Source organism: Anolis sagrei, chromosome 4 (genome assembly GCF_037176765.1).
Source record: "Anolis sagrei isolate rAnoSag1 chromosome 4, rAnoSag1.mat, whole genome shotgun sequence".
NCBI lineage: Eukaryota > Metazoa > Chordata > Lepidosauria > Squamata > Dactyloidae > Anolis > Anolis sagrei.
Genome location: NC_090024.1, coordinates 236,456,933 through 236,484,452, shown reverse-complemented (window position 1 = coordinate 236,484,452; position 27,520 = coordinate 236,456,933). Strand labels below are relative to the sequence as shown.

Sequence of the window (27,520 nt, the reverse complement as noted above, 5' to 3'; positions counted from 1 at the left end):
GTCTTCAGTCCTGCCGGCACAGGGGTTTAACCCACTGTGCCACCGGGTCTCCTCAGATCAAAATGAAATGAAGAGATTATTTCTATCCCTTCTCACTAACTTTGGGACATGAAATATTTGATGTAGGGGGAAATTACACTGTAGGATTAATGCAGTTTGGCACCACCTTAACTGCTATGTCTCAATGCAATGGAATCCTGGAGTTGCAGTTTGGTGGGGCACCAACACTATTTGGCAGAGAAAGCTAAAGACCTACAACTCCCATGAGTTAATAACATTGAGCCATGGCCATTAAAGTCATGTCAAATTGCATTAATCTACAGTGTAGATGCACCTCTAGTCTACTTGCTTTGAGACAAAGGATGAATGCATCGCAGAATACAGCATGAGTCCTGTTGCCCAATATGAGCCCCGTATCCATGGAGGGGTTGTTCCCAGACAAACCTATTGACATAAAGGATTTACGGCCTAGGTGATGGAGCACCTAGAAAACACAGAGAGTGGACACATTTTGTCTAACTTGGGAATTCACACAATTATCTCTCACCTGGAATTGAGCCACAAAAAATGGAGTTTTGTTCTATTGTAGATATAAACCATATGGATGAGCTTTTGAAAATGGCTTCCTAGTAAAGAAACTAGAATATTTTTAATGGTTTTTATTGATTTCCTTCTAAAATAATAAAATTTAAAGGAAAATATGAAGAGGACCAGTATACAAAGAAAGCTGGAGAACAATAGATAAAGAAAAGTAGGAAATAGAAACATTTAGAGATTTGTTTTATTTATTTATTTACTATATTTGTATACCGCTCTTCTCAGCCCTCAGGGCGACTCAGAGCGGATAACAGAGCAAATACAATACTTAAACGTGATAAAAAGAGTTAAAAACAAGTTAAAAGAATAACATTATAACAATTAATAAACATCATAACATCTCATCTCATCTCATAGTTAAAATCAAAATCCAGTCTCATCATTCAAATGTTCCATATTTCTATATTAGTTACACTACCTATTCAAATGCCTGCTCAAACAACCAGGTCTTCACTTTCCTCCAAAATGTGGGAAGGGTGTTCCACAGCCGAGGGGCCACCACTGAGAAGGCCCTGTCTCTCGTCTCCGCCAACCGTACTTGTGATGCTGGCGGGACTGAGAGCAGGGCCTCCCCAGACGATCATAACGTCCTAGCTGGTTCATAGGAGGAGATAAGTTCGGACAGGTAAGTTGGGCCAGAACCGTTTAGGGATGTATAAAAGCAGGCTAAAAGGGGGGGGGGGGGTTCCTTGACTGCCGTTCATCTTCCTCACATCATTTTCTATAGTTTCTTATTGATTAACAAAGTTGTCCTTTCCCTCTTGGTAAGTTAAGTTGTTGAATCTATATTATCCATAGTTTCTCTGAATATATTCTTCAACTATAGACCAGTCTGTCTGTGTTTTGCCTCTGCCACTGTTTTTCTCAAGCAAAAAAGTAAATCTGTCCTTATTTGTAATGTTTACTACTATAATATTTTTTATTGTGTCGGAAGCAAATTGAGAATATACTGCAAGTCACTTCTGGTGTGTGAGAATTGGCCATCTGCAAGGACATTGCTCAGGGGACATCCAGATTGTTACCATCCTGTGGGAGGCTTCTCTCATATCCCTACATGGGAAGATGGGGATGATAGACGGGAGCTCACTCTGTCTTGCGGATCCGAACTGCAGACCTTCAGGTCAGCAGTTCAGCCAGCACAAGTGTTTAACCCATTGCACCACTACGACTCCACTAGGATATATAAGGATGTGGCATGGGAGTTGACAGAAATTTTGTTATTCTCTCCTGTCCTTTGGTTTCAGTTCGGAATCACTCCAAAGTGCGGCACTTCAGAATCTACAAGGACCCCGGAGGAGGTTTTTACTTGGAAAAGGGGCACTCGTTCCCCACCTTGGCACAGCTCCTTTCCTATTACACAGTCAATTGGAAAGTCATACAGAGCCCTCTGCTTCAGCCCTGCATCCAAAAGGTTAGTATTTGAAATCTGTGAAACTTGGGAGTTTTGTGGTCCAAATTTTAAAATCAAGAACAAATGAAAATGCACCATGTCCTGTGAATCTTGAAACTTTGAAACTATATTTGAGAAGCTGTTGCTGAAAACTGAATGTTGATGTCTTTGGGTTCCTGTTTCTCCCACTGCCATGCACACACATTTCAATTTTTTTTTATTTATTTTCATACTGCCCTGATTTTGTGGGGACAGTTTGGATAAATCTTATGTCGTCTCATTCTTTTAGCTGCTTTTAAATATCCTAGTTCCTCAATCCTGCTTCCATTTCCCCTCTTTGTCCTCATCTTGGTTCATGTTCAGTCTGTTCAGGGCCTTCCAAGTCACCTAGTCTTCTGTGTGCCCAGGAGGGAGTCTCTCATTTGGTATCAGCCATGGCTTGAGGTTCCGGGTTTTAGCCTGCCACTTTTGGACTCTCGCTTGCTGAGGTGTTCCTGCAAGCATCTCTATAGATCTTAGAAAACTATTTCTTAATTTAAGGCATTGGCATGCTGGCTGATATCTGAACAGGCGCTGAACAGATTGCACTCTTGCACCACGAGATATAGATCCAACCTTAAGAAATGGGACCAAAAAGTGGAGTCCACGACATGTGAGTGTGGAGAAGAGCAAACTATAGGCCACCTATTACAATGCAGTCTGAGCCTTGCCACATGCACAATGGAGGAACTTCTTATATCAACAACAAAGGCACTCCAAGTGGCAAGCTTCAGCTCAAAGGACATTTAAGGTCAACAGACTAATAGTCTCAGGCTTAAGTAAACTGTTGTCCTAAATTTTCTATTCTTCCTCAATGATAACTTTTGGCATCTTAAGCATAATTTGGTTTTGACTGGCTACACGTGTCTCAGGGCCCTCCCACACAGCCATATAACCCAGAATATCAAGGCAGAAAATCCCACAATATCTGCTTTGAACTGGGTTATCTGAGTCCACACTGTCATATATTCCAGTTCAGAGCAGATAATGTGGGATTTTATTCAGCTATGTGGAAGGAGCCTGTTTTCATCTATGGCATGTTGGAAGGTGTACAGTTTTAACATTTACAAAACCAAATGAAAAGAAACACGCTGAATTTCTAATTATGATCCAGCAGTAACAAGTGTTTCCCATTTCCAAATGATGGAAAAGTTATTTCGCTGGACTACAACTTTCAAAATGTCTCAGTCAGGCTGACCAGAATAGTAGTTCCTCTCTCCGAAACAAACAAACAACAACGAAAGTACTGTTTTTTATCTTATGACAATGGTTCTCAACCTTGGACTTCCAGGTGTTTTGGCCTACAACTCCCAGAAATCCCAGCCAGTTTAAAAGCTGTTAGGATTTCTGGGAGTGGCAGGCCAAAACATCTGGAGCTGAGAACCACTGCCCTATGGGATTCTCTTCCTTGTTCCTTCCCATCACTAGGTTTGAAATTGCACAACCCTTTGGATGTTGTATTACAACATCAATCACAGTAGCAAAGAACTGCAATGAAAGTTGTAGTCCAACAACACTGGAAGGACCACATCACTATGATCCCCACCTTAAAATTAACACCGATGCCTGAGCTTTATTGGGAATGGCTAAAAAAAGAACACCCTGCTTTCGTTCCCATTCACCCACACAGTTTTCCTTGCTGGAGATGGTGCTCCACCCAGCCAGCTGTGAACACTGTCATCCTTAGCCAAGCCTCACCTAGAAACCTGTTTATCTCTCTTGTTTATTTTCACCCACCCAATTACCCCTGCTCAAGCACGACAAAATATTTGTCTTTCTTTCTGCATTTGGTTCTGATCCAGCTAAGAAAAACAACAACATGAATTAAAGCTTGATGTATTGTCGAGGGCTTTCATGGCCGGAATCACTGGGTTGTTGTAGGTTTTTCTGGGTTATATGGCCATGTTCTAGAGGCATTTTCTCCTGATGTTTCGCCTGCATCTATGGCAAGCATCCTCAGAGGTAGTGAGGTCTGTTGAAAGTAGGAAGATGGGTTTATATATCTGTGGAATGACCAGGGTGAGACAAAGGACTCTTGTCTGCTGGAGCTAGGTGTGAATGTTTCAACTGACCACCTTAATTAGCATTTGATCGCTTGGCAGTGCCTGGGGAAATCTTTTGTTGAGAGGTGATTAGTTGTGCTGGATTGTTTACTCTCTGTTGTTTTGCTGTTGTAATTTTAGAGTTTTTTTAATATTGGTAGCCAGATTTTGTTCATTTTCATGGTCTCCTCCTTTCTGTTGAAATTGTCCACATGCTTGTGGATTTCAGTTGGCTTCTCTGTGTAGTCTGACATGGTGGTTGTGAGAGTGGTCCAGCATTTCTGTGTTCTCAGATAATCTGCTGTGTCCAGGTTGATTCATCAGGTGCTCTGCTATGGCTGACTTTTCTGGTTGAAGTAGTCTGCAGTGCCTTTCATGTTCCTTGATTCGTGTTTGGCCAATGCTGCTGCGTTTGGTGGTCCCTATGTAGACTTGTCCACAGCTGCATGGAATATGATAGACTCCTGCAGAGGTGAGAGTATCCCTCTTGTCCTTTGCTGAACGTGGACAAGTGGACAAGTTCACAGAAATGAACACAGAAATGCTGGATTCCCCCAGGCACTACCAAGCCATCAAATGCTAATTAAGGTGGTCAGTTGAAACATTCACACCTAGCTCCAGCAGACAAGAGTCACTTGTCTCACCCTGGTCATTCCACAGATATATCAACCCATCTTCCTACTTCCAACAGACCTCACTACCTCTTCAGAAGTAAAATCCATTTCAAGATTGGAGTGTATTCCTATGTAAAAATAAGAGTGCTTGTTGAAATCAGATTGTCACATGTCTAACTTAGGAAGAACTTCCTGACTGTGAGAGCTGTTCAGCAGTGGAACTCTCTGCCCCGCAGTGTAATGGAGGCTCCTTCTTTGGAAGCTTTTAAACTGAGGCTGGATGGCCATCTGTCGAGGATGCTTTAAATGTATTCCTCCTACTTCTTGGCAGGGGGTTGAACTGGATGGCCTATGAGGTCTCTTCCAATTCTATGATTCTATATGTAAAGGTGCATCTATATTGTATATCTATACACTTTGACACTACTTAATATCAACTATAACATCAAAAAGTTAGAAAGAAAAAGTATTGCCTTCCTTCACCACCACCCCCCCCCCCCCCAAGTTTTGTTCCACCTATTATATTCCAATCTCCCATTCCTATCATACACTCCAATTGTCCTAGTTTGGCAGGGACAGTCCCAATTAATCTTCAGCTATTAAAAAGTCCTTAGTTATCTGTCCTCTTCCTCCTGTTTCCTCTTTGCCATAATCCAAGTTAGATTTGTGGGTCCCATATGGACTGCCTAGAACACATTGAGCTAGTCTTATGGCTAAGGGTGCATATACACTATAGAATTAATGTACTTTGACACCACTTAAACTGCCATGGCTCAATGCTATGGAATCATGAGAGTTGCAATTGTATACCTTCTTTAGCCTTCTCTACCCAAGAGTGCTGGTGCTTCACCAAACTACAAATCCCATGTTTCCATAGTTTTGAGACATGAGTTAAACTGCATTAATTCTGAAGTGTAGCTGAACCTTAGAATAAGTGGGGGGATGCTTTCCGATGGCCACATTATGAATTTCAACCGAATACTGATTGGAATTCAGTTGGCATGTTATCTATATAAATAAAAATGTAATGTTCATTTGTGGGATTAACAGAACTCAAAAACTACTGGACGAATTGACACCAAATTTGGACACAAGACACCTAACAATCCAATGTATGTCCTTCACTCAAAAAAATTGATTTTGTCATTTGGAAGTTGTAGTTGCTGGGATTTATAGTTCACCTGCAATCAAAGAGCATTCTGAACCCCACCAACAATGGAATTGAACCAAACTAGGCACACAGTTCTCCCATGACAAAAGAAATACTGGAAGGGTTTGGTGGGCAGTGTCCTTTGGTTAGGGAGTTGTAGTTCACCTACATCCAGAGATCACTGTAGACTCAAACAATGATGGATCTGTACCAAACTCTACACGAATACTCAATATGCCCAAATGTAAACACTGGTGAAGTTTGGGGAAAATAGAATCTTGACATTTGGGAGTTGTAGTTGCTGAGATTTATAGTTCACCTACAATCACAGAGCATTCTGAACCCCACTGATAGATTTGGCCCAAACCTCCCACACAGAACCCCCATGTGGGCCACAGCAATGCGTGGCAGGGGACAGCTAGTATTATCATAACAATCCATTACACTAGCCTAGAGTACTTTGTTGTGTGAATGCGTCACAGTGGTGGGAAAAGGAAGATAAATCCATTGGTGTCAGGAGAAAAAAAGTGACTTTCAATTCTTTAAGACAGTGGTTCTCAACCTTCCTAATGCTATGACCCCTTAATACAGTTCCTCCTGTTATAGTGATCCCAAACCATAAAAAATATCTCATATGTAGGATGTATTTTCATTCACTGGACTAAATTTGGCACAAATACCCGATATGCCCAAGTTTGAATACAGGTGGGGGGATTGATTTTGCCATTTGGGAGTTGCAGTTGCTGGGATTTATAGTTCACCTACAATCAAAGGGCGCTTTTCCCCCTGCCTTGAAGAGATGCGAGCCTCTCTCCAGCCTCACACGCTCTCCCTCACCTGCACATGTGCACCACACTACCATGTGCCAAGCATGCCTGCTTTCTCCTCCCTGCTTGGAGTCTCAAAAATAGCCCTCCCGTTGGCTGAGAAGCCAGCTAATCATAGCAGGAGGACTGCTTTTGGTGGGAGGATTCACAGTCCATTTCCAAAAGGAAGAGAATGATAGGTGGAGAGATCTTCAGCCTTCTCTGCCAAAGGGGTTCCTAAGACCATCAGAAATATATGTTTCTGATGGTCTTTGGCAACCCCTCTGCAACCCCCTCACGACTCTCCCAGGGGTCCCAACCTCCAGATTGAGAAGCACTGCTTTAGGAGGAAACAGAATACCATCCTTCCTTGTAAACTCAAGCAAATGTCTGCAGCCTTTTCAAGCTTGTGTGTTCTTCCCAAGTGATAACTTTTGCCATCTTGACCATACTCTGATCTTGCTTGGCCCCACATCGCCCTTAAACTGTTGAAAGGTGTGCACTAATATAGTTTCACTTCTGGTGTCATACATTGCTATTTGAAGGGAGCAAAATAGGCATTCCGCTTATACGGCAGGTGTATTCCTGCTGAGAGATTGGCCTACCAGTCCATCTCCTTGTTCAGATCGGTCTTGTGACTTTTACAGTTTGTGTGTCTCTCTCTTTACAGCGGACTCCAGAGACAGACCAATGGGAGCGGCCTCGTTCCGAATTCCAGCTCTGGCGGAAGATGGGAGAAGGATGCTTCGGAGAGGTGTGGGAAGGAATGTGGAAGAACACAGTGCCGGTGGCCATCAAAATCATGAAGCAAGGTTGGTGGGGAGCACAATCGGTTGTTCTTTGGTGAACTCCTTTTCCCATCCGGCCTCTGGCTTTTCTATTTCCTAACAGGTGGACTCAAATACTCCACCTAAATTGGGCTCTTCAGGTTACATTGGACCTCTGCACCCAGTGAGAAGGGATTCATTGAATCACGCCAATGTGGCATAAGGGTTAGAGACTTGGATTTAGAAGATCCAAATTGGTTCTATATTTTGTTCAAAGACTGCCATTTGGCGGTCTGAATTGGGATGCCCAGGAAGACTGAGATGCTCTAGAGTTATATGTTCTATGTTAGCTTCATGAAATCACCTGGAATTGTACTGCTAGATTTTCCAATGGAGTTCTATGATAACTTCATGAAATCACCTGGAATTGCATTATTAGGTCTTCTAATTGAGTTATATGATAACTTCATGAAATCACCTGGAAGACCTAGCAAATTTCTATTGAGACCATTCCTGCAGGTATGGGTAACAGGAATCTTACTGTAGTCCCATTTCTAACACCCAACTTATGTCCATCTATCCTCTAGTGGAAAGACTCATAGAGCACTTTTGGGTTGTTGTAGGTTTTTCTGGGCTATATGGCCATGTTCTAGAGGCATTTTCTCTGGGGGAATCTTTTGTTGAGAGGTGATTAGATGTGGCTGATTGTTTACTCTCTGTTGTTTTGCTGTTGTAATTTTAGAGTTTTTTAATACTGGTAGCCAGATTTTGTTCATTTTCATGGCTTCCTCCTTTCTGTTGAAATTGTCCACATGCTTGTGGATTTCAATGGCTTCTCTGTGTAGTCTGACATGGTGGTTGTGAGAGTGGTCCAGCACTTCTGTGTTCTCAAATAATATGCTGTGTCCAGGTTGGTTCATTAGGTGCTCTGCTATGGCTGATTTCTCTCATTGAAGTAGTCTGCAGTACCTTTCATGTTACTTGATTCGTGTTTGGGCAATACTGCATTTGGTGGTCTCTATGTATACTTGTCCACAGCTGCATGGTATCCAGTAGACTCCTGAAGAGGTGAGAGGATCCCTCTTGTCCTTTGCTGAACGTAGCATTTGCTGGATTTTCTTGGTGGGTCTGTAGATGGTTTCTATATTGTGTTTCTCTAAACTCTAAAATTACAACAGCAAAACAATAGAGAGTAAACAATCAGACACATCTAATCACCTCTCAACAAAAGATTCCCCCAGGCACTGCCAAGCCATCAAATGCTAATTAAGGTGGTCAGTTGAAACATTCACACCTAGCTCCAGCTCACAAGAGTCCTTTGTCCCACCCTGGTCATTCCACAGATATATATAAACCCTTTTTTCCTAGTTCCAACAGACCTCACGACCTCTGTGGATGCTTGCCATAGATGCAGGCGAAACGTCAGGAGAAAATGCCTCTAGAACATGGCCATATAGCCCGGAAAAACCTACAACAACCCAGTGATTCTGGCCATGAAAGCCTTTGACAATACATAGAGCACACTTGTCCAACACAAATTGCTATAGAATAAAATAACTGAACTTGTGGAATATATTGATTCTTGAAAAGCCTTTTAGCCCTGTGTTTGGGGTCTCTTTCTATTTTTTTTTTCATGACAGCTGATATGAGAGATGACTTTGCCAAAGAGATCCAGAACTTGAAAAGCTTAAAGCACACGAGGCTCATCAAACTCCTCGCGATCTGCTCCGTGGGCGAACCAGTGTACATCGTTACAGAGCTGATGAGGAAGGGCAACTTACACAGCTACCTCAACAGTTAGTATCAGCCTCAGCCTCTTTCTTTTTGGAGTTCTCATGCCTGGTGGTACGTTCCTTGGTCCACGAGTCCCCTCCCCTAAGAGCCAACATATTATTTTAAATTCTATTCTGGATCTATATTGAAAGATCTCAGGGCACGATACAAGCGATAAATCTGCAGTAGACCAATCTAAAACAATTTAGAACCATTTTAGAACAATTCAAGGTAATTTAAAACTATTTGAGCAGACTATATGCACACAAAAAGAAAACAACAAAAAGCATATTATAACTGTAGTCCCAAAAAAGGAACTTTTCCAAGATCTTTTTAAAACTCTTTCAAGCATTTTGGTATTATATATAAAATATCATAATTTGGGGACCCCTTCCCCCAGCACCAACTGCCGCTCTGGGCCAGAGTGAAGAGGGGGGGGGGGCAGGGGACAGTCTCATCTTTTCTCCTGTGCTATGCTAATAATATAATATAGTATAATATTTATAATATTACTAGCCATCCCCTGCCACACGTTGCTGTGGCCCACATGGGGGTTCTGCATGGGAGGTTTGGCTCAATTCTATCGTTGGTGGGGTTCAGAATGCTCTATGATTGTAGGCGAACTATAAATCCCAGCAACTACAACTTCCAAATGTCAATATTATTTTTTCCCCAAACTCCACCAGTGTTCACATTTGGCCATATTGAGTATTCTTGTAGAGTTTGATCCAGATCCATCATTGTTTGATTCCACAGTGATCTCTGGATGTAGGTGAACTACAACTCCAAAACCAAAGGGCATTGCCTACCAAACCCAGTATTTTCTGTTGGTCATGGGAGAACTGTGTGCCAAGTTTGGTTCAATTCCATCGTTGGTGGAGTTCAGAATGCTCGTTGATTGTAGATGAACTATAAATCCCAGCAACTACAACTCCCAAATGACAAAATCAATTTTTTTTTTAGTGAAGGACATACATTGGGTTGTTAGGTGTCTTGTGTCCAAATTTGGTGTCAATTCGATCAGTGGTTTTTGAGCTCTGTTAATCCCACAAACGAACATTACATTGGGTTGTTGTAGGTTTTTCCGGGCTATATGGCCATGTTCTGGAGGCAATTTTTCTCCTGACGTTTCGCCTGCATCTATGGCAAGCATCCTCAGAGGTAATGAGGATGCTTGCCATAGATGCAGGCGAAACGTCAGGAGAAAAATTGCCTCCAGAACATGGCCATATAGCCCGGAAAAACCTACAACAACCCATGGATTCCGGCCATGAAAGCCTTCGACAATACATTGAACATTACATTTTTATTTATATAGATAATGTAATACAATATAATATTACTACTAATAATATGATATTATAATTATATATTTATATTACATTTACTATAACTAATAATATTACAATATAATGGTATAGTACAATATGATAATATTTAATACTGATATTGTTCTATGCTAATAATATAATATATTGTATGTATATATGTCTTGTGAGCTGCTCTGAGTCCCCTTCAGGGTGAGAAGGGCAGCATATAAATGCCATAAATAAATAAATAAATATCTCCCAAAAAGTACTTTATTTGTTAACAAACAGCAAGATCAGCCTATTCGTGACCTTTGTCAAAAGCTGCATCAATCATACCCATAACCTTCTATACTACTGCAGAAAAGGTTCAGTTTCCCAATCCCATCAAAATCCTAGAGCAAGTAGACTTTTATTGCTTTCTCCACTACCACTCTCCATTTCCCTTTGATTGTCCCTGCCAAGTGGTCTTCTATAGGCCTTGTCTATATACAACAATTGTATGTCCCATGTTGACCTTTATGTCATGATTTCAAAGGAGTCATAACACATGTTGACTTCACCTTCAAATGAGAGACCACAACTCAACCTGTTATCAACAGATATGCTCACTCACGTCTTCCAAATCCAGGTCCATCACTTCCTTGATTGAGTTTATACACCTATAATACGGTCTCCCGCTATTCCTACTACCTGCTACCTTACCAAGTATTTTTCTCTCTTCTAGTGAGTCACGTCTTCTCATGTCCAAAGTATGACAGTCGCAGTTTAGCCATCTTGGCTTCTACGGAGCATTCAGGGTTGGTTTGCTCCAGGGTTACTTACTTGTCTTTCTAGTAGTCCATGGTGTCTGTAGAAGTCTTGTCCTGTGCCACATTTCAAATAGAATATTTTCTTCCCATTGGTATTCTTCATCGTCCAGCATGCATAACCATACAAAAAGAAATGCCATAGCATGGATGATCCCCATTTTTGTGCTGAATGATACTAGCACTTTGAAACCACTTTAACTGACATGACAACATCTTAAAGAATATTAGGATTTGTAGTTTGAAGAGGCACTATCATCTTCTATAGATCTTTCCCCACAAATAAAGAGTCACTTAAATATTCAAATGTAGGGCTGGCCCTACCATTAATTAGGCGAAGGCAATCATCTCAGGGAGGAACAACCTTGGAGTGTTATTTGGTATTTATTTATTTTGTTGTTATTGTGTTTTTCAGTTGGGTAAGAAGGGAAGAGTAACTTGGCTGGCTCTTTTTTACTTTTGTTCCTAAGTAACTTGGCTAGTGTTTGTTGATTAACTTGGATACTTGAAGGGTGCCATTTGCTGCTGTGACTCAGGCAGTAAAATATATTACGTCATCCCTGTGTAATTTCCATCTGGATTATCACACGATGGCAACAAAATTGGAGGAAAGTCAACAGGGATACTGTATGGTAGGAATCATACAGCCTGCAATACCCCTGTGGAAGCATTCAGTGTCATCCTTAGGATCTCCACTAACCCTCAAAAGATCCCGACACCCTGCTCAAAATATTTCAACCAAAAAGTGGGTCCTACTTTAAAAAAAAAACATTGAAAGGCTACCTATGTATGAGACTATTCAGAAACTATTAGGGAACTCTTCATCGCAAAAAAAGAAAAAACATAATACACCTCAATGGCCCAACAGAAGTATTGCATTGTACCTTCTGTTCCCTCAAAATTGCAGCCATGATGATGGTATTTTATAGCCCTCCAGAGTAGCTAAAAATCTGGCCTTGAGATCATGCCTACAATAATAATTGTGAAAATATATTCAGTAATTTTATTCCAATACAGTCAGTCTTCCATATCCACAGCAGATTGGTTCCAGAACTCCCTATTGACCCCAAAATCCATGGGTGATCAAGTATTGAACAACATATTGGAGAGAGACTGTGCTGGTACGGCTGTACCAGGAGCTCCAACTTCTTTTCCTTTCTATTGAGTGTTTGCATGTATTCCAAAGTTCCATGCGTTTTGCAATAAGGTGGCTTCCCTTGGTTAGTAATAATAGGGCCAATGACCCATCAATTATCATTATGTTCTTTAGTTCTGCCCCTTTTTCTGGGTTAGGGAGAGAAAAGGGGGACCTCTAGTTCAGTTCACACAGAGAAGCCTTTCGTACAGGACGTGAATCAGTTCCACCTGTAGAAGGCTTCGTCTTTTACAGCTTTGCTGGCGGGATCCAGTCCCACAGCTCTACAGAGAACTACAGCATAGCCTTTGTTAGAGAATTTAGTTCCACAACTCTACAGCCAGCTCTTTGCTGGAAAAATACAGCTCCACAGTTTTACAGCCAGCCTTCGCTGGGAATTGAAAGCCTTCTTTCCTCTTGGAAATCTACTAAAGGACTCTGTTTGGTAAGGACCACTCGCAGCAGCCATAACACAATTTGGAACGGGTGTAGGGGCCCACGCCAGCAGAGCTTAAGCCAGATTGCCCAGGGAGTGGTCAAGGATTTCCCTTGTAGGAGGAAACAGTTTATGAAGAAAGTTGCCTGTCCCTTGTGGACAAGATTTAAGCAAGCCACCAGTTGATTCAAATCCTTGAAGTATTTGTTTGATTTATTGAAAATTTAAGCAACAATAAAAACTTTGTTGAACTTTCTAAGTCTTTAAAATAACTTTGTGTGGGGAAATCCGAAAGGCCTCTCAGTCGAGGCACCCCTGGAATCCTGTTGGGCATTCAGAAAAAACATCCTGTCTACAGACTCTTTCACAGGCCCACCGTATGACAACCCAGAGACTGAAAATATGTCTGGCCGATGTTCAAGACTTAATCATTCATAGACTCCCACCATTACATAGATCCTCAGGGCCCTTCCACACAGCCATATAACCCAGAATATCAAGGCAGATAATCCACAATATCTGCTTTAATTGGGTTATCAGAGTCCACACTGCCATATAATCCAGTTTTATGTGGATTTTATACAGCTGTGTGGAAGGGGCCTCAGTCTCTCTCAAGCCACACATCACATTTGTTTGCTATCTGTATTTTCAGTCTGCAGTTGCTTGAATTTGTGGATATGCAGCCTGCAGATATGGAAGGGCAACTATATATCAATAAATTAATGTATATGCAATGCCACATGTCCCGTCCCCCCACAATAAATAACCCAGACCTGCATATAGCCCACCCCTGCCATATCTAAAAGTCAACTTGAAGGTGTATAAGAATGACAATGAAAGTGCAAAACAGACATGTACATTTTATGGGTCACTGTGCTATGGAACACACAATCACACACCCTGTTCCTGGGCAATCAATGGAGGCATTGTGAACACATAAATCTGTGTAGGAGGACTTACTGATTTCTCTTGGCATGAAATGCTTAGGCACTTAAGACACCTGGTTGGTTGGCTTGTGCTCTGGAATGCACTTGCCTATATCTTCCTTTGTTTCCTAAGGCATGGTAATACCTACGAAAGCATCCAGCATGGCTCCCTAAACTTGTTCTGCAACATGAACAACTTGTGGGTTCTCTCAGAAAATGTGAACTTAAACCTCAAATCCCCCAACTCTCATTCTGGGGACAATTCTCATTTCAGAAGTGGCAAACAAGTCATGCACCACCACATCAAATTCTTCCAGGTTTCACGGCTATTTGAGAAATATTTGTCCAAGGCAAGCAGTCAAACAGCTTCCAGATTCCAAGTAGGGCATTCTTTCCTGAGAGGTGCCCCGTGGCAAGCAATCTGACCTGCTTTTGAGGTGCATTTGGCCACCGAAGGAGGGACAACTCCCAAGGAGAACAGGTCTGGAGCCACACTGATGAGAGAGCAGCTAGACGTCTTGGCAAATGACTGCTAAACATTACTTTTGTCAGATAATGAGTTTCCTTGTGGCATTATGTCATCCAGAACAGGAGGTCGGGGTGATTGTTTTGTTTTAAAAATAGAACATAGAGTTCTACTGTCTTCATGAAGAGAGGCACGTGCATTTCTATGTAGAATCATAGAGTTGGAAGAGACCCCAAGAGCCAGCTCCATCGTTCAACTGATAATATCTTCAGGAGATGCTTCCTAATATTCAGGTGGAATCTCTTCCCATGCAATTTAAACCCATTGCTCTGTGTTCTAGATTCCAGAGCAGCAAAAAGCAAACTTGCCCCCTCTTCAACGTGACATTGTTTCAGATATTTAAACGTGGCTATCATGTCTCCTCTCAACTCTTTTTCCAAGCTAAAGTTAACCATCTCCCTAATCTGTTCCTGGTAGGGCTTGGCTTCCACACTTTTGATCCTTTTGGACATCTTCCAGCTTGTCAATACCCTTCTTGAATTGTGTTGCCCAGAAATGGACACAAGTTTTATTCCAGACAGGGGCGGCTCATCCATTACGCGAAGTAAGCGGTCGCAGAACACTTTTTTTGCCAGGGGCGCAGAGGCGCCTCTGTAAATGCCCCTCGACTGCCACTTGAGGAGCACCCCCTCAGCTCACAACAGCCCTAGCAGTCCGGGGAGGAACCTCGCTGCTCGCTGCCTCGCTGCTGGGCGATCCTCTTCCCAAAGGGGCCGGGCTCTTGAGCCTCGCCTAGCCCCTCTTGTTCCTGCTCCACCCGGTTGATTGAGCAGAGCTGGTGCTCAATCATTCTACGCATTCGATCCCTTCCCCATGACCGGCTCCCTTTCCCGATCCCCCGGTGCTCCACCCACCTCCTCTCCTCTCCCCAATCCGCGGGTGGGCCAAGGGGCAGAACTTTGGGTCCGGAGGCATGTCTGAAGACCCCAGCATGCACACCAAAAGTCGCCTCTTCTCCTGACTTTCTCTTCAGCCATTGGGACTGAGAGAGAGAGGGGGGGGGAGCCCCTCCCGCTGGAGGTATCTCCCACCTCCCTCCTTTGTTTTTACGCCTACCTTCAGGAAAGGTGGGCATCTCCACCTCTCTCTCTCTCTCTCTGACCCAATGGCTGAGGAGAAAGTCAGGAGAAGAGGTGACTTCTGGTGCACACGCCTCCGGACCCAAAGCGAGCCAGGCAAGGGAGCAAATGCGGCAAGTGTAGTTACTGGGATGTATAGTTCACCTACAATCAAAGAGCATTCTGAACTCCACCAATGATGGAATTGAACCAAATATGGCACACAGAACTCCCATGACAAACAGAAAATATATATCAATGATTGGTTGGGGGGGGGGGGGCGCCAAAATATTGTTTGCTTACCGTTGAAAATTACCTAGGGCCGCCTCTGATTCCAGATGTTGTCTGAGCAAAGCAGAATAGAGAAGGACTATCTAATATAGATGTAGGGCCTTTCCACACAGCCCTATATCCCAGAATATCAAGGCAGAAAATCCCACAATATCTGCTTTGAGCTGTGTTATCTGAATCCACACTCAGATAATGTGGGATTTTCTGCCTTGATATTCTGGGATATAGGGCTGTGTGGAAGGGCCCTAATAGGGACTTCCCTTGAACTGGGCATTATACTCCTGGTGATGAAGCTTGCAATCATATTGGCTTTTTCATCTGCTGCATCACACTATTGGCTCATGTTCAGCTTTTGGTCTCCTAAGACACCTAGATCACTTTCAGATGTATTCTTTTCAAGATGGGCTTTACTCATCCTATATCTCTGCATTTCATTTCTATTGCCTAAGTGTAGTATACATTTCTCCCTGTTGAAATTCATTTTCAATGCATACCTATGAATATGCATATATAAACTCACACACATACTTGCACGCAAAGATGATGTATCCTATCCTCAGCAGTATAAGAAGTAACTTGCCATTATAATAGATTTGGCACAGGAGAGGTTTTAGTTGTAACAAAGGAAATGGAGAAGTAAGAGCTATGCAAACTCTCTCTGAAGGTCAAGACCCTACACGAAGGCTGAGTCTTATAAATTTCTGCATGTAATGTTATACTTTGGTTGTGCTACGCAACCCTTGTGTTGAATGACAATGTTTACATGCTCTCTAGTAATCCTCAGTTGAAAAGCATGATATGGGTGGTATCAGTGGGTGGCCAAGATGACAAAATTTGTTAATGAGGAAAAACCTAATCAGCTAGGAGAAGGTGCAGCCGTTTGCTTTTGTGTGAATATGCAAGGAAAGGCAAGACTCTGTCCCCCTCCCATATGCAGGTCTTGCTAAATACTGTTTCGACTCAGTTTGTAACAATTAGAATAAGCTGAGGACAAAGGTGAAGTGTGCCTTCCAGTCATTTCCAACTTCTGGCGACCTTAAGGCAAATCTATCATGAGCTTTACTTGGCGACTTTTCTAAAGAAGTGTACCTTCCAGGTGTTTCCGACTTATGGCAACCCTAAAGCAAATCTATCATGCCATTTTCTTGGACACTTTCATTCAGTGGCAGAGTGTGAATTCAAATCCTGATCTGCAGAGTTGTAACTCAATATCCACATTGGCCCTCAAGTGCCTTCGCAAACTACAAATCTCAGGAAGTCATAGGATGTACCAGTCATGGCAATTCAAGTGGAAAGTATAATCATGTAACATAAAAGATCCTTGTTATTGTCCTTGGAATCAATGTGGACCTATCAAAACACCCTGGCACCACAGTGGAAATGTGTTAGTCAAACAATCAAAGCAAAACACAAAGAAGCTTGGAAGAGATTTTCTACCACTTCATCACATTTACTAAATTCCACTGAGTACTACACTTAAAATTATGCTATGTCTCCATGCTGTGCAGTTCTGGGAGTCATAGTTTCCCAAGGTCCATACCCTTCTCTTGGTGCATTTACACTATGGAATGAATGCTCTTTGACCCCCACTTGGACCCCACTTTATGTCTCCATACTATGCAGTCCTGGGAGTTTTAGCTTCCCAAGGTCCATATCCTTCTCTGGATGCATCTACACTGGAGAATAAATGCAGTCAGAACCCATAGGGAGGGAGGGAGCGCATTGCTACTTCCCTTCCCTCCCTTCCTGCTTCCTTGCTTCCAGAATTGAAGGTAACAGCTGACCAGGCATGTAGCCCGGGGGGGGGGGGGGGCGCTTGGGCAGCTTCAGCCCCCCCCCCCCAAATTCTCATGATGGTCCGCGAGAAGGCCTTACTGGTACATTATTTAAACTGTTATGTTTATTCATATCATGACCAGATCACCATGTTCAATATATCTCATATGCATGGGGGTATTGGGGTAATGATAGAAAAGGTTTGCTAGGGTAGACCCTCTTTCACTCAGACTCAGCCCCCCCCCCCCAAATCAAAATCCTGGCTACGGGTCTGCAGCTGACATGTCAAAGAGAGGTTTTCCCTCCACAATGAAGACAATGGAGGAGAGATGGTGGGTGGGGCCAACGCTCTTCAGTATGATAAGAACCGTCCTGAAAGAATACTGAGTAACACAGATAGATTTAACAGTGTGATGAAGATAGGGAAGTCATCCATTTGATTACAAAACTGAGTCAGACTGGGCTCTTCTCTACTAAATACTTCTAATCTTCAAAATGATTAAGTGGCTAAGACTAACAGAATCTTTCTCTCTTTCTCTTCTGTTTTTTCCCCAGCTGTTGCAGGGAAGGAACTCACAACCCATCACCTGCTCAGCATTTCTTGCCAAGTGGCTGATGGGATGACCTACCTGGAAGAGCAGCATGTTGTCCACCGAGATTTAGCTGCCAGAAACATCCTGGTGGGAGATGACCTTGCCTGCAAAATAGCTGACTTCGGCCTCGCCAGGCTCCTAAAGGTTTGTTAAGGGATGCCTTGGAGTCATGTCTGGTCTACCCATCTCTCTTTCCTTATCATCTACACCTCTTTTTGCAGGAACCACAGAATGTATTTGCATGTATATGTGAAACAGCCCTTGGCATGTCCCTTTTCTAGCCTGTACAGCATCAGTTCCCAAACTCCGGCCCTCCAGGTGTTTTGGACTTCAACCCCCACAATTCTTAGCAGCTGGTAAGCTGTCTGGGATTTCTGAGAGTTGAAGTCCAAAACAACTGGAGAAACAAAGGCTCGAATCATAACTGTACAGGTATATTTCTTTTAACAAATTAGATGCGTTGCTGGGAGTTACTTCCTATGAAATCACAGGAAATACAGTTTAAAGAGGAGCATTTAGGTTTATCAGCCAGAGAACTCTAGTGTTTCCCCGGATTCGACAGAATTTATTTATTTATTTATTTATTTACTTTATGTCTATACCGCTTTTCTCAGCTTTCAGGCGACTCAAAGCGGTGAACAACATCAGTACAAAATATCACAAAACAAGTATAGGGCAATTAAAAACAATTATCACATTAACCATTAACATCAGTATAACAATCATTAGCGCCTCAACAGTAAAATCAGAATCCAGTCTCATCATCCATTATTCCGTATTCCTATGTTCAATTACACTGTTTAATCAAATGCTTGTTCAAACAGCCAGGTCTTCACTTTCCTCCAGAATGCCAGCAGGGAGGGGGCCAATCTTATATCTGCAGGCAGGGCATTCCACAGCCGAGGGGCCACCACTGAGAAGGCCCTGTCTCTCGTCCCCACCAAGCGTGCCTGTGATGCAGGCGGGACCAAGAGCAGGGCCTCCCCAGATGATCTTAGTGTCCTAGTCGGTTCATAGGAGGAGATGCGTTCGGAGAGGTAAGTAGGGCCAGAACCGTTTAGGGCTTTATAGGCTAAAGCCAGCACTTTGAATTGTGCCCAGTAGCAAACTGGTAGCCAGTGGAGCTGGCGCAACAGAGGAGTAGTATGCTCCCTGAGTGCCGCTCCTGTCAGCAACCTGGCTGCCGAGCGCTGGACTATTTGAAGCTTCCAAGCAGTCTTCAAAGGCAACCCCATGTAGAGAGCATTGCAGTAGTCTATGCGGGATGTAACCAGAGCGTGGACTACCGTGGCCAAGTCAGACTTCCCAAGGTACGGGCGCAGCTGGCGCACAAGTTTTAACTGTGCAAATGCTCCCCTGGTCACCGCTGAAACCTGGGGTTCCAGGCTCAGCGACGAGTCCAAGATCACACCCAAGCTGCGAACCTGCGTCTTCAGGGGGAGTGCGACCCCGTCCAACACAGGCTGTAACCCTATGCCCTGTTCGGCCTTGTGACTGACCAGGAGTACCTCTGTCTTGTCTGGATTCAATTTCAATTTGTTAGCCCTCATCCAGACCGTTACAGCGGCCAGAATGCAGCCATGAGAGTTACAGTGGAATAACAGTGTTATAACTTTGTCGTGTGAAAGGATCCATAGACTACCTTAACAAGCAGCCCCTCTTTGGGATCCCACGCTGTCTAATCGTTTAGCATGAAATGCTAGAGCAGTGGTTCTCAACCTGTGGGTCCCCAGATGTTTTGGCCTTCAACTCCCAGAAATCCTAACAGCTGGTAAACTGGCTGGGATTTCTGGGAGTTGTAGGCCAAAACACCAGGGGACCCACAGGTTGTGAGCCACTGTGCTAGAGAATGAAGCTGGGAACATCTCCATTCAAAGCAAGTGCCACACCACAGAACTAAAGTCCATAATTGTACCCCTTCCCAATAACTTTGTGTTCTGCTCAATGCTTTTCCCACATGAAATATAATGTACAACAATACCCACAATTATCCATACTTCTGCATGCATATCCATGTCCGGAAACATATCTCCCACAGCTTTGAGAGTTGCATTGCACTGCCCAAAGAACATCAAAGGTAACTTCTGAACAAATGCCTAAATCAGATCTGTCCAACCTGTGGCCTTTCAGGCATTTGGGATTCCAGTTCCCAGAAGCCTGAACCAACTTGTCCAATGGACAGGAGTTTTAGGAGCTGAAGTCCAAAACACTTGGAAAGCCACATGTTGTGAAGATCTTCCCTAAATTATTCATCAACCACAATTATAAGCCTCTTGGAAAATAAGATGGAAGTAACTAAATGCCTTTTGCTCAATGTCTGCTTCATGTTTCATTCTAGGATGATATTTACTCCACCAGCAGCAACACTATGATCCCCGTGAAATGGACAGCACCTGAAGCAGCCATCTACCAGACCTATTCCCCCAAATCAGATGTCTGGTCTTATGGGATTCTTCTATATGAGGTTTTCACATACGGGCAGTGTCCCTACGAAGGTACAGAATTATTTAAACAAACATCCCTTGGAGATGTACTGTACATACTTGAGTATAACTTGACCTCATGTATAGGTCAAAGGCAGGTTAATATTATTAATATTTTGATATGACTGTGGATGTCATTCTCTGGAGAGGGAAAAGATCTATGCTGCTCTATATCCCAGGATGTGATTCCAGATTATTAGGAAGGAAGTAAAACATAAGAATTGCAGCCTATAAAAAAAGTTACTTAGATCAGTGTTTCTCAACCTTCCTAATGCCATGATCTCTTAATACAATTCCATATTTTGTTGTTGTTGTTCATTCGTTCAGTCGTCTCCGACTCTTTGTGACCTCATGAACCAGCCAACGCCAGAGCTCCCTGTTGGCCGTCACCACCCCCAGCTCCTTCAAGGTCAGTCCAGTCACTTCAAGGATGCCATCCATCCATCTTGCCCTTGGTCGGCCCCTCTTCCTTTTACCTTCCACTTTCCCCAGCATAATTGTCTTCTCTAGGCTTTGCTGTCTCCTCATGATGTGGCCAAAGTACTTCAGCTTTGTCTCTAGTATCCTTCCCTCCAATGAGCAGCCGGGCTTTATTTCCTGGAGGATGGACTGGTTGGATCTTCTCACAGTCCAAGGCACTCTCAGAACTTTCCTCCAACACCTCAAGTTGTGGTGACTCCCAATCATAAAATTATTTTTGTTGCTCCATCATAACAGTAATTTTGCTAGTTATGAATCGTAATGTAAATTTCTTATATGCAGGTTGTATTTTCATTCACTGGACCAAATTTTGCACAAATACCTGATTTGCCCAAATTTGAATAATGTTGGGTTAGGAGTGGGGGATTGATTTTGTAATTTGGGAGTTGTAGGTGCTGGGATTTATAGTTCACTTACAATCAAAGAGCATTCTGAACTCCCCCAACAATGGAATTGGGCCAAACTTCCCACACAGAACCCCCATGTCTTGAAGGGACTCGCTATCACAGGCCCCCCTCCTGCCTCAAACGCTCTCCCTCGCCCGCACATGCGCACCACACAGCCAGGCTCTGAGCATGCCTCCTCTCCCCTCCCCACTTGGAGTTTCAGAAACAGCCCTCCCCTTAGCTGAGAGGTCAGCCAATCACAGTGGAGGAGGGCTTTTGGTGGGAGGATTTGCCGTCTGTTTCCAAAAATGAAGAGAAGGACGGGCAAAGAGATCTTCAGCCTTCTCCATTTACTGAGGACCCCAGTTTCTCAACCTGGGGTCCCCAGACGTTTTTGGCCTACAACTCCCAGAAATCCCAGCCAGTTTACCAGCTGTTAGGATTTCTGGGAGTTGAAGGCCAGAAACATCTGGGGACCCCAGGCTGAGAACCACTGGTCTATGACGACCCCTCTGAAACCCGCTTGTGACCCACCCAGGGGTCCCGACCCCCAGGTTGAGAAACACTGATTAGATAGACAAGGCGGAGAAAGGCAATTTGGTCTACCTGACTTTCTGCTTGTTTTTCTCCACTGGTTCCATTTTAATCTTTACAGCTGTTATTGCCTCCAGCACTTTGGACCTTGAAATGGGAGTTTCTCCAAATTCCTCTCCAAACTGCTAGGAGGGGAATGCCCTAGAAGTGGGATTTTGTATGAATGCCCAAAACAAATGCAGGGGAATATTGATTTGCTCTTCCAAATGGCACAGTCTGGAGATGTTTGATCTTTCTCTCTCAAATACCAGTGCCTCAATCTAAATTTCCCCTTTCATATAAGTACACAAAAATATGTCTGTTCTATGAAGGTGGGGAAAATATTGGTATAATTTTGGCACTTGGATTTTTCCTGGAACAAAGGGCAATTGTGCAATAATTGTGGTCATTATTTGTGATTTATTAGCACTTTATGGCATTTTTACTACCAGGAGAGGAAAGCCCTGGACATGGGATTTTCTTCCCTCTCTCAGCTCCAAAGACCTTTTCCAACCTTGGAAACAATTTGCCATTATATGTCATGAGGCCAACAGAAAAAAAAATGCTCGGGCCCATTTTGCCAAAGGCTAACTATCGACAACTACTTTCCGAAATAGACATTTTCCAAAACTCTGAACATCTGCACAGAATTTGCACTTTTGAACAGGAATGTGAGTCACGCACACTCTTTGCAGGAAGTGACAAATGTTGAAAATGCCTCTCAGTTGAATTCGACACTCCTTGAGCTTCAGAAAACAATCATAACTAGGGAAAGTAATGGTTTTCACAGTAGTTGCTGTGTTAAGCATAGAAAGGGGGAAAGGAAGAGAGAAAGGAATCTAGCAGCACATTTAAGTCTATAGTATTCCAAAATCCAGAACACTTTTGGTCCCAAGCATTTGGAATAAGGGATTTGTTTGTAACCTTAATAGGTCTGCCAAGCAAACATCAGTTCCTCTGGCTTCGAAATCTTCTCTTAAGACAGTGTTTTTCAACCTTTCTAATGCCGCGACCCCTTAATATAGTTCCTCATGTTGTGGTGACCCCCACCCATAACATTATTTTTGTTGCTACTTCATAACTCTAATGTTGCTACCGTTACGAATCGTAATGTAAATATCTGATATGTAGGATGTATTTTCATTCACTGGACCAAATTTGGCACAAACATCTGATTTGCTCAAATTTAAATACTGGTGGGGTTGGGGGGGACTGATTTTTCCTTTGGGGGTTGTAGTGGCTGGGATTTATAGTTCACCTACAATCAAAGAGCACCACCAAATGATGGAATTAAACCAAACTTGGCACACAGAACTCCGATGACCAACAGAAAATACTGGAAGGATTTGGTGGGCATTGATCTTGAGTTTTGGAGTTGTAGTTCACCTACATCCAGAGAGCACTGTGGACTCAAACAATGATGAATCTGGACCAAACTTGGTATGAACACTCGATATGCCCAAATGTGAACACTGGTGGGGTTTGGGGATAATAGGCCTTGACATTTGGGAGTTGTCGTTGCTGGGATTTATAGTCTACCTGCAATCAAAGAGCATTCTGAACTCCACCAAATGATGGAATTAAACCAAACTTGGCACACAGAACTCCGATAACCAACAAAAAATACTGGAAGGATTTGGTGGGCATTGATCTTGAGTTTTGGAGTTGTAGTTCACCTTCATCCAGAGAGTACTGTGGATTCAAACAATGATGAATCTGGACCAAACTTGGTATGAACACTCGATATGCCCAAATGTGAACACTGGTGGGGGTTGGGGATAATAGACCTTGGGATTTGGGAGTTGTAGTTGCTGGGATTTATAGTTTACCTGCAATCAAAGAGCATTCTGAACTCCACCAACAATAGAATTGGGCCAAACTTCCCACACAGAACCCCTATGACCAGGCATGTAGCCGGGGGGGGGGGGGGGGCTTGAAGGGATTCACATGGTGATCTGCAAGAAGGCCTTACTGGTACATTATTTCAACTGTTATGTTTATTCATATCATCATCTGATCACCATGCTCAATATATCCCATATGCATGGGGGTATTGGGATAACGATACAAAAGTTTTGCTAGGGTAGACCCTCTTTCACTCAGACTCAGCCCCCCCCCCCAAATTAAAATCCTGGCTATGGGCCTGCCTATGACCAATAGAAAATACTGTGTTTTCTGATGGCGACCCCTTTGACACCCCCTCGTGACCCCCTCCCCCCCCCCCCCCCGGGGTCCTGACCTCCAGGTTGGGAAACGCTGTTTTAGGATATTACTTTCATTAACATATACAGTTGTGAGGATTCATGCAATAATATGTATAGTATGTCATGAAACCCTTGATTTTGTTCATACTTCCGCTAATGGATTGGAAAAAATCTGAGTTGAACTATATTCAATGGAGTTATAGAGTTGGTCCTCTGTATCCATGGGTTTAATGGAATTGTATATTCATTGGCATTCTATAGTCTTTCCATGTCGAAAGATTCAGTCTTCCAGGATTTGAAAATATTCACACGGAAGACAAAAATTCTAAAAATAGATATCTGTTTTGTCATTGGACCTGGTTTTAGCACAGCAAGGCCGGGCTTTAGCACAGCAGGTTAACCGCCAGCTGCAGTAAATCTTGCCAATCAAAAGGTTGACAGTCCCAAACCCGAGTCAGGGTGAGCTCCTGGCCTTTAGCCCAGCTTCTGCCTACCTAGCAGTTTGAAAACAAATGCGAGTAGATAAATAGGTACCACCTTAAAGCAGGGAAGCATTTAAGGCACCCATAAGGAAAGCATTTAAGGCACCCATAAGGAAAGCATTTAAGGCACCCATAAGGCACCCCATGTGGTCAGAAAAATGTCAGCGATTCGATCAAGGAGGAAGTTTATGAACAAAGCTCTTCAGCAGGGAAAAGTGGAGCAACAGCACCCCATGTGGCCAGAACTGAGCACTGCCTCCAAGATGCCAAAAATGGGAAAGCCTATATATCTCTATCTACGTACAGTTGTCTATCTTGTCAATGTATAACAGTATTGAATGTTTTCCTTTTCGGCACTGAATGTTTGCCATATATGTGTTCCGCAATCCACCCTGAGTCCCCTTCGGGGTGAAATGGCAGAATATAAATACTGTAAATAAAATAAAAATACATTTTATACATTTCGCTGTGCTATTGCATATCATGGGACTTGAGCATCCAAGGGATTTGGTATTTATGAAACTGAACCAAACCCCAGCAGATGCCAAAGGTCTATTGTATTCATACTTTCCATTTGGAGAGTTTTCCCACTGTCCCATTAAATTGATTGCTTATCTGTTTCTTTTCCAGGGATGACCAACCAAGAAACCATCCAGCAGATTACGCGAGGTTACCGCCTTCCTCGTCCGAACACCTGCTCTCCAGAGATTTACAGCGTGATGCTGGAGTGCTGGAAGAGCCACCCAGAAGACAGGCCCAGCTTTCTCACCTTGAGGGAGTCCCTCTTCTCTATTTACAAATGGGGGCATCATCCGTTTTCTTGAATGGGGAGACTCCATCCCTGTTGGTGTTTAACACAGACTATGAGTTTTATCTCTTCTATGGGATTAGCTGCTAGGAGTAGGCAGCACATTGCCTGGAATAACCAGCTTGAGCGAGCCTTGGCCTCCAAGAACATTTGCGCTTTGGAAGCTGGAATGGATGAAGAAGACCTTACTCTTGCCTTCTGCCTTGCGATGAGTCCCGTTTTGGCTTTGCTGGCTGCGTTTCCCAGAAGATAATCTGCTATTGATGCTGCGTGCGCCCAAGATGTCATTGTGACGAAAAGCAGAAAAGGCAGTTTTCTCCTCTTTGGACAGCTGTGGACTGCTTCCCTTGCTGTGGGCGCCAGTCGGATTTAATTATTCAATAAAAACACATACAAAATAAACCAACCTTGGAGGTGATGTTATTCTCTGTGTGTTGCAACATACAAGGAAGGATGTTTTGTCTCATTAGCAGTTTTGTGAGACAGGTAATAATTGGGGTTATCAGAGCCAGTTTTGCTCTTTTGCAGTGTGAGGCAACTGCCTCAGACAGCAGTTTTTGTCTGTTGCAAAAAGAGAGCAAATTACACCCTCTCCAATGTTTCACAGGTGAAAGTTGGGACATATGTGGCCAACCAATGGTTCGGATTACAAAAAGTATCTGTACAGACAAGCTATGAGAGGCTGCAGCAGTTTCCTGAGACAACTGGGAAGGAATGGTTTCTATTCCCTTTTCTCCCCATTTATTTATTTATTTATTTGTTTGTTTGTTTGTTTGTTTATTTACAGTATTCATATTCCGCCCTTCTCACCTCGCAGGGGACTCAGGGCAGATCACAATGCACATATACATGGCAGACATTCAATGCCATAGACACACAACATATATAGACAGACACACAGAGGCTAATTTTTCAGCTTCATGAGGGTATGCTTTGAATTCTGGGCACAGGGGGGAGCTGTCGCTTCACTGTCCACTTGTGACACTGATGGAGTACTTCCTCGTTCTTTTGCACGCTGCTGGAGAGTTTTATGGCATTGTACATTATTTAAATGAGCGGTACCTAAATTTCCTACTTGACATGCATCTGTCTTTCAGGCTGCAAAGGTCAACAGCAAGCTAGACAAATGGTCGGGAGCTTACTCCGACCCAAGCTGGCTTTGAACTCATGACCGTTCAGTCCAGTAGTGATTTTAATGCAGCTGACTCCTAACCAGCTGCGCCATAACCCAGTCCATTAAATGCATTACTATTTTTGACTCCCATTAAATGCAGATTATTTTTGTACTTTGAGTTTAATTTGCAGCAATTGAAGTTGAAGACGAGGAGCAATGGACTCCGTGGCGGCGCAATGGGTTACACCTTGTGCCGGCTGAACTGTTGACCTGAAGACTTGAAGGTTGGTGGTTTGAATCCGTGAGATGGGGTGAGCTCCTGTCTGCCAGCCCCAGATTCTCACGTGGGGACATGAGAGAAGCCTCCCACAGGATGGTAACACATCCGGGCGTCCCCTGGGCAACATCCGTGTATACGGCCAATTCTCTCACAACAGAAGCGACTTGCAGTATATTCTCAAGTCGCTTCTGACGCGATAAAAAATGGACTCATATTGCAGGATAAGTGATAAGAACTGTTGGGCAATGGAATATGCTGCTTGGGCGTCTGATAGAGTCTGCTTCTCTGGAGGTTTTTAAGCAGAGGCTAGATGGGCATCTATCAAGGGTGCTTTGATTGTACTTTTCCTGCCTAGCACAATGAAATTGGATAGCCCTTTTGGTCTCTTCCAACTTTCTGGCTATGAATGGGGAGCATAATCATAGAATCAAAGAGTTGGAAGAGACCTCCTGGGCCATCCAGTCCAATCCCCTGCCAAGGAGCAGGAATATTGCATTCAAATCATCCCTGACAGATGGCCATCCAGCCTCTGTTTAAAAGCTTCCAAAGAAGAAGCCACCACCACACTCCGGGGCAGAGAGTTCCACTGCTGAACGGCTCTCACAGTCAGGAGGTTCTTCCTCATGTTCAGATGGAATCTCCTTTCTTGTAGTTTGGAGCCATTGTATTTCTACC

General features: G+C 43.4%; 1 protein-coding gene across 1 annotated transcript in view; it reads left to right on the top strand.

The window, feature by feature from the left end:
• Window positions 1–25,842, top strand: part of SRMS (src-related kinase lacking C-terminal regulatory tyrosine and N-terminal myristylation sites) — a 49,293-nt gene extending 23,451 nt beyond the window's left edge. The window contains exons 3-8 of the mRNA XM_060771937.2: window positions 1,842–2,008; window positions 7,309–7,450; window positions 9,046–9,201; window positions 17,998–18,179; window positions 20,374–20,530; window positions 25,274–25,842. Of these exons, the coding sequence (XP_060627920.2) occupies window positions 1,842–2,008; window positions 7,309–7,450; window positions 9,046–9,201; window positions 17,998–18,179; window positions 20,374–20,530; window positions 25,274–25,467 (998 nt within the window). The 3' untranslated portion in view covers window positions 25,468–25,842. The remainder of the gene's footprint in view (window positions 1–1,841; window positions 2,009–7,308; window positions 7,451–9,045; window positions 9,202–17,997; window positions 18,180–20,373; window positions 20,531–25,273) is intronic.
• Window positions 25,843–27,520: the final 1,678 nt, after the last annotated feature.